The following is an 8,144-nucleotide window of genomic DNA, read 5'->3' as shown; positions in this document are numbered from 1 at the left end:
CTCTCCTTTCCCACCACAACCCACCCTGCCCTGAAACACCGTCACCCACTACCTTCTGTCACATATCGCGCTCCACGACGGGTGCAACTCCACAACGATTCTCCCAACTCTCAACATTTGTGCCCATGCACTTGGTTCTGAGGAACCCCGCTTCCTCAACTGTCAATCCCTTCCGCTTCCCACCCTCTCCTCCTTTACATGTCCACGTTCTGAAAACCTCAGCCACCCTCTTGCCAATCATCAATCTCCCCAACTGTCAGCCCCCTTTCCTCCCCGCCTCTTCCGCAACCCTTAACCCCCAGCAGTCCAGCTGTCCCCCGCCGCGCTCTTCTCTGCGCCCGGGGGTGACGAGTGACACCACCGGCCAGTTAACGGGCCCCAGAACCGACCCGCCTCGGACCCAATCCGCGTTATTCCGGCACGGGGCGGGACTCCGCTCGTTTGCCAACCGCGGCTACAAGAGAGCGAAGCGAGGAAATCTGTGCAGAGAGGGGTGGGTAGAAGCAGAAATCCTCTCTCAGCCCCCTTTTTTAAATCTATTTTAAAATAAACATTACCTGTGTAGTGAAAAGATCATAAAGAGGGGAGAGAGAATTCTGAACCGAATCACCATGAGATCGAGAGCATTAGAACACCGCCTCGCCGGTCTCGACGCACCAAAAGACTCACAGGAGCAAGACGGAGGCTGCCACCGGAGGGTATCTTGTTAAGTGACTGAGGGGGACGGGTCGAAGTTGGGAACAGGACACGCGAGGATCCCCAAGAAGAGGAGAAAAATTCCGAGGTAAGAGTTGGCGAAGAGATCGGACGCAGGGGGCACGCACATAATTCAGACACACAGATGCGTGACAAAAAACAGGAAGAAGCCCGTCTGTGCTCAGCTCGCACAGAGGCGAGGGGACTGTGTGCAATGCGGAGGGACTGAACCTCTCGCTCCCTTTTGGAACGGAAGGGGAGTGCAGCGACGGAGGAGGAGTAGCGAAATTAAAGGGGAGAAAAGTTGACGGCTTGTGATGTGAGACCAGGAGAGGGAGAGCCCCGTCAGGCAGCCGGAGCAGCCGTCTCCACAAACACCGTTACATGGCCGGGGTTCCGATTCTGTTAGAGCTTCTGGTTCCAGGCATCGGAGGGGGTTGAATAGAGGTGCCCACGATGCTACAGTGAGTTATTGTGTTTTTATTTTTCCCCGTCGGAAAGAAATAAAGGACAATGAAGGTTCTGCGCAGGAAGGCGGTTTTCTTGGTGCTAGGCTACGTCTTACTGGTGGTGCTGACAATGCTGCATTTCACAGACTATAAGGGCGCCAAGGAGTGCAGCCAGGTGAAGTATGTGCCCTACCCGCTGCGCTATACCGTGGAGCACCAGCGAGCCCCGGCGCCGCTCAACGCGTCCGCCAAGCGGCAGCATGTCTACGTGTTCACAACATGGCGATCCGGCTCGTCCTTCGTTGGCGAGCTCTTTAATCAGAACCCCGACGTCTTCTTCCTCTACGAGCCCATGTGGCATATCTGGCAGAAGCTGTACCCGGGCGACGCGCTCACATTGCAGGGAGCGGGTCGGGACATGCTGGGCCACCTCTACCGCTGCGACCTCTCCATCTACCAGCTCTACAACGGGGGTAACAATGTCACCAGCATGGGCATCTTCGGCGCGCCCCGCAACAAGGTGGTCTGCTCCTACCCGCTCTGCCAAGCCTACAGGAAGGAGCGGGTGGGCCTCATTGACGAGCACGTCTGTAAGAACGAGTGCCCACCCCAACATCTGGACTCCCTGGCGGCCGAGTGCCAGAAATACAGCACGATCGTGATCAAGGGCGTCCGTATCTTCGATCTTAGCGTGCTGGCGCCTCTGATGAGGGACCCTACTATCGACTTGAAGGTGATTCACCTGGTGCGGGACCCTAGGGCTGTGGCCAGCTCCCGTATCAGATCCAGGAACGGGCTGATCCGGGAAAGCTTGCAGGTCATGAGGAGCAAGGATCCCAAAGGACGACGGCTCAAGGTGTACGACGGCTACCAGAGGAGTCGGCGGGACGCGGTGGATTACCACGCCCTTAACGCGCTGGAGGTGATCTGCAGCAGCATGGTGAGGACGGTGCAAATGGCCAGGGAGCCACCACGCTGGCTCAAAGACAACTATCGGGTGGTGCGCTATGAGGACCTGGTGGAGGAGCCCATCAGATACCTGAAGGACATGTACCACTTTGTCAATCTGTCTCTCAGTCAGGACCTGGAGAGGTTCGTCCTCAACATGACCATGGGTTCCAGCTACAACAACAAGAAGCCCTTCAGTGTGTCCTCACGGAACGCCACGCAGGCTGCCAATGCCTGGCGGACCCAGCTGACCTACTCCCAGATCAAACAGGTGGAGGAATACTGCCAACAGGCCATGGACTGGCTGGGCTACCAGAAGGTCCAAACGCCTGAGGAAGTCAAGGATTTCAGCAAGTCGTTTGTGACCAAACTCCGGCTCTGAACAGTAGGACAGAGGTGATGCAGTCAACCAACCCATGAGAGGCAGAGGGCAAACCCCCAACGTGTTTGGTTTCTAAACATGCTCAGATCTAAATCTGACAGTGGGGTTCTGTCGGGGGAAGGTGAGGTGGAGGGATTTGTGAGGTACCTTCTTTCTCTGGCACACACAGACACGTTGGCATTCTTGTACACCCACAGACCTATTTGCACAATTGCCTTCATCTATACACCCACAGATGCTCAGAGTTTCCTTAGCATCGATATACACACCCATGAAAACGCTCATCCAGGCACAACTTTATATTCACAGACACACATTACAATTTCTTCCACTCCCAACATTCTAACATTATCCATACAGACTTAGCCAAACACATACTCTTCAACTGACAAAACATTAATGTACTGACACTGACATTGCTTGGTATAACTCATTCACTTTACTACTTACAGCAAAAAGCTGTTGAGATGTGAATCATCTGATGATTTTTAAGGGAAGTTTTTCATCATCAGGTGTTGACAAAGGTACAAAACATTCATTTGTTCACCGGAAATACTTGATCTTTGGGTTTAAAGTTGTTATATATGTTGCTCTATGAATACATATATGTATATATAGGTTTTGATGTCTGGTTAAATGAATAAATTGATAATTTATCATTTTTTAAAGAAAGTATTCTATTATATGATGGCATGTGACTGTAGAATTGTGAGTACAGTGCTTTACTGCCAAAGGTCAACAAATCAGGATCCTTTCTGTTCACTTTTTTTGCTCGAATGTTCTTCCCACACAAGTACGTTTGTCCTTTCCCCTACAATGTGCAAATCAAAGAAGCTGTTGCAAAATAAATCTTTTTTGACCCTTAATCTTATTCTTACTGTGTCATCGCAAGAAATCAACCCCAAAATACCAAAAAGCCTTTAAAAATAGCCTTTGTTTTGAGGATAATTGAAATTTGACATAAAATTCAGCACAACATGTTGTTCTTGTAATTACAAGAAACCACGCTGATGGGGTTTTTGTATTTTATTGAGGGTCTTTGCGACATTTACAATATGGAGTATTTTAAGGAGTTATTTGAGCAATGTGCGCCCAGAAAGATTTTTTTTTCCCATTAATGGCCAACTCAAAACATCACACAAGGGGTTTTCTGTTACATCTCTGTCACCAATACCAAAGGTATAGAATTAAATGCATTGATTCTGTATAGAAGTTATTTCAATAATGTTATTTCTAAATGTCCTTAAGTCATGGGTGGCAGCAGAATTTTGTTGGACTGTTTCAGAAGGCACAGTGCCTATTTACTGGAATATGTACAATATGTACAAGATATATACCACATCTTGTAAACAGTTTTGGAGTAACAACTACAATTTGAAAATTGAGGTCTGGGGAGAAAACACTAAAATAGAGACATACTGTAAATTTTGGTTGCTGCACTTCATTATATATTCTAGGTTGATTACTATTTGGCAAAACCAAGATGCATTTATAAGATAGTCTTGAGGTTTGGACCTAAGTATTAGATGAATGCATTCAGATAGTTAGAATGCAGGTGAAGGAAATTTATTGGGTTCCATATAGCAGGAGAACAGTGCACCTAGTGTTGACTTCTCAAGGTAAAAGTGCCTTTATCTTGCTTTGGTCTTGTAATAGTAGTATTACATTGTGCTGGACATGCTCTCACTCCTAAAAAAAATTAACCCTTATTTTATTTAAAAAAATAAACAAATGACTTTATTAGATGTTGGAAGGTTCCTTTGCCAGTGTTGTCCCGTAGAAACAAGCTGCATGATTTACCTATCCTTCCTCACCAGCCCTGTGAGGTAAATTACCACTATTGAAATGGGACCTGACCCTTAGTACTGGCCGTGAATGCTGCTTCCTCTGAAAACTATACTACTGGCTGGCTGCTGCTGCCCGGTCAGCCAACTGGTGCTTGGTTGACAACTCTCCGATTGAGCTTGTCTCCCTCATACTGCTGTCAGGCAAAATTACCTTGCCATTAGCGTGAAGAGGGAAGAGGGTCTGTGTACGGTAATGGGAAGGTTTAAGGGGATAGCTGTCAAAGAACTTCAATGATTTACTAAAGGTCAATTAAAAACAAACTGACTGCTACACTCGTTCTACTTAATACTAACTAAACCAACTATGAGAAATGATTTCATTCACCAGCTTAAAAATGCATGCACATCAGCAGATGGATCAGTAAGCACAGCTTGCTGCATGTGTTTGAGAAATCGTGTTTGAAATGAGTCTGCAGTATAGCAGCAGGTTCTCACTCTCTACCCTTTGGATAAAGGCAGTGGATTTGGTGTAAAACCTACATCTAGAAAACTGAATAAAACAATTCAGCAGCTGCCAAACAAGACAAGGTAACAACATTGTCATTTCAAGTTGTTACCATCTTGTAATGCAGAGTGGGGTGCTCATCATTAGTTTTTGTTAGTGTGATACAGAATTAAGTACTAAATTGCAGGTTTGTGCTGGAGCTGGTCCATGGACCAAGCTGCTCATTCCAAATCCTACCAGTGCAAGAAGTTGTAAATCTGGTGCTTTTTTTTTTAAAGAGTCGGGCAAAGTCTGTAAGGTCAGAGATTTCTTAATAGGACCTTGTCTGCGCTCTTAAAGTTTCAATTGCTGGAACCCCAGAAATTTAGAGGCAAGAGTCTAAACAGTAGTGCTGGTAATACTGCAGGATCAAACAGGTTGTCAGTCAATGTTCCCTCTAATTTTCTCCACAGCTGTGCGGACCAACCATTGCTCTGAGTAGGAAGTTTTAACACTGCTTGAAAACTGCACGGCACTTTATAATAACATTATATAAAAGAGAATTCCAGCTGCACAGCTACAAAAGCTATGTGCATGGGGGCATTTCAGGTACTGCTGGGCCGTGAATCTGTGCAGCTTAGAGGGAACAGTATTGTCAATGAAGTTCAGGGCATTTCAGCTGTGTTCATAGGCACCAGACCTCAAGTGGGTGTTCAAGTTTGTCATTCGACCATATACATGTACAGTATACTGCCAAGCGAGACAATGTTCCTCCAGACCAAGGAGTACAACATGATACATACAGCTTGCACACATAACACATGAAGTAATATTACCACAAATAAATTAACAAATAATAAGGTGCAGATACAATACAAGCTTCATACGTGGTGAGACCTGGGTGCTGACTGGGAGTTCAGTAGTCTTACAGCCTGGGGGAAGAAGCTGTTTCCCATCCTAACAGTGCTTGTACTAATGTAACAGTACCTCCTACCTGATGTGGGTGGTGTGGGGGGGGGGGGGGGTGGTGTAGGAGTCAAAGAGATTGTTGGATGTATTGCAAATCTGAGCTCTTTCCATTTTACATTATTGTTGGCAAATGGTCCTATGGGGGAGAAAAAAGAAATGGTTGGCAGACTTCAGTGAATGTATAAAGCTTTTAGGTATGCAGTGAATTTGTGAGTTCACTTTTAAAATAAGTAATATTGGGACTTATTAAAAGTGATATTTGATGTAATAAGACAAACTACCTGTTTAAAGACATACTTGTTGACCATAATTTCTAACCATGAATGCTGCCAACTGTGTTCGAGAATTAAATGATGAATCCCTTAAATTTTGCATCTCCATAAAATGTTGTCTTTTTTGTAACAATGTCTCTTCTCTTTCTGCCCATGCAATCTTTATGTAACAAAGCAGGAATTTGACACACACTCATGTAAAGAATGTAAATGGTTTAATAAAATAAATTAATTTAAAGTGGCAATTAAATGTCTTATTTCTTCCTATATTTACAGGTTCAGTTATTATGTCTGTAAACGAAACAACTAGGAAAACGTATATTGTAGTGCAGTTATTTTAAGTGTTGCTGGCTTGCAGAAGAATTATTGTGGGATAGGATTACTCACGTTTATAAGGGCAAGAATTTGAATTGTCATTTTTGATAGAACCCATAGATAATATCTCCTCCCCCCAAACAAGATGTATTCACCCTGATTTCAGAAGTTAACTTTAACACAAAATAATCATTATCTACTTGTATCAGTGCTATCCACTTCTGTAGAAAAATTTACCAACAATCATGGGAAGATATGATTGCCTAAGTCATGACAGGGCACATACCGAATGAATGATCAGTGCAATATTCTTCCTGAAAACTGAAGACCATATATATTTATGGAATGGTGCTTCCTTAATGGACAGATCCATGATATGTGTATATTATAACAACTTGGGACATAAGGTGGCTACTTATTGAAAATATCAAGCACACATTAATCCAAGCAGGTCTTGGGAATATTTGTTTATTTTTCTTATTATTTCTGAGTACAAATGCCAGATTATTTAATAAATACCTTCCTGTTCACTGTACTCTCTAATCGAAGGTGGGCAATGTGTATGCTTGTCATCAGGTCTGTGTAAGCTTATTGAATTAAATCTTAAGTTACAATCTATTGTGTACTTTGGTCATGAGCACATTTAAAAAAAAAGGTCTGTTTGCTGTTTAAAATCTTTTCCAGTTATAATATTTTGATTTAAAATTACCATCTGATCTCTTTTATACAGTAGTTTTCAATCAGCTAAGAGTTATTCATCAGGTGGATAACTCAATTACTTTTATTTGGATTTTGAAACATCTTTAAATTGTTGGCTTGCTTTGGGGGGTGGGGGGTGATTTCTTTGGATGAGGAACCAGAAAACTGAGAAATGCCAATGCAGCTAACTTGAGGCCAGTTAGTTTAATATCTATTGTTAGCAAGTTGCTAGTCAATAATCAAAAGGAAATAACCATTCCATTTCTTGTCTTTGTAATCTGCAAGTGATGTTTCTCCTGATTGGATAAACAGGATGAACAAAAAATATTATTTAAGAATTTGAATTATTTTACAACAGCCACCTTAATCATCAAACTGTTTTCGTCTGATGGTTGGTAGACTAATTCTTGGTACCAGTTTCTTCCTGAGCCTAGGCGGTGGATAGCCATCGCAGTGATTAGGCAAAACCTGGCAAATGGAGTTTAATGTGGGGGGGGGGGGGAATGTGAAGTTGTGCACTTTGATAAGAGGAATCAAAAGGCAAATCATCATTTCAATGGAGACTTCAAATGAGGTAACCTCTAGTTGTGCTAGTTCATGAACCATAAAAAGTTAACAGGCAGGTCCAACAAGTAGTTAAGCCAAATGGTATGTCAGCCTTCATAATTAAGTGTATGATGTTATAATATTGAGAATAGGGATGCCTTTAACAGTTTTGCAGGATGTTGATGATGTCACATTTGGAATGCTGTGTGCAGTTTTGGTCCTCTTATCTGTATCTAAAAGGAAATGGAGCTAGTCTAAAGGAGAGCCACTAGGGTAGTTTTTAGGATGATGGGGTTGCCCTATCAGAGGATAAAGAATTTGGGCTTGTATTCCTTGGAGTTCAGAAAGAATGAGAGGTGACCTGATTCAGACATATGATCTAAAGGAACTTGACGTATAGAAGTTTGGCTGTGTTCACTAGTATGTGCATCACCAATGAAGGGACATAGCCACAAAATAAGGGCTGGTCATTTAACAAGGTGCATAGAAATTTCATTCCTTAGAGGGCAGCATGTCTTTGAGGGTGGTGGAGGCCAGATCATTAGATAGATAAATGTCTGAAAGACTGAGGAATTGAGAATTATGGGGGATTATTAC

The 8,144-nt window shown here is 43.6% G+C and overlaps 1 protein-coding gene across 1 annotated transcript; it reads left to right on the top strand.

Moving 5' to 3' along the window:
- The first annotated feature begins 281 nt into the window (after positions 1 to 281).
- Positions 282 to 6,226, top strand: chst2b (carbohydrate (N-acetylglucosamine-6-O) sulfotransferase 2b). Its single transcript, XM_059993510.1, has one exon. It carries the CDS (start codon positions 1,210 to 1,212, stop codon positions 2,473 to 2,475), a length of 1,266 nt encoding a protein of 421 aa, XP_059849493.1. The 5' UTR covers positions 282 to 1,209; the 3' UTR covers positions 2,476 to 6,226.
- Positions 6,227 to 8,144: the final 1,918 nt, after the last annotated feature.

Source organism: Hypanus sabinus, chromosome 2, assembly GCF_030144855.1.
Source record: "Hypanus sabinus isolate sHypSab1 chromosome 2, sHypSab1.hap1, whole genome shotgun sequence".
Classification (NCBI taxonomy): Eukaryota; Metazoa; Chordata; class Chondrichthyes; order Myliobatiformes; family Dasyatidae; genus Hypanus; species Hypanus sabinus.
Note: the sequence above shows the minus strand (reverse complement) of the source record. Positions and strands in the feature narration are given on the sequence as shown.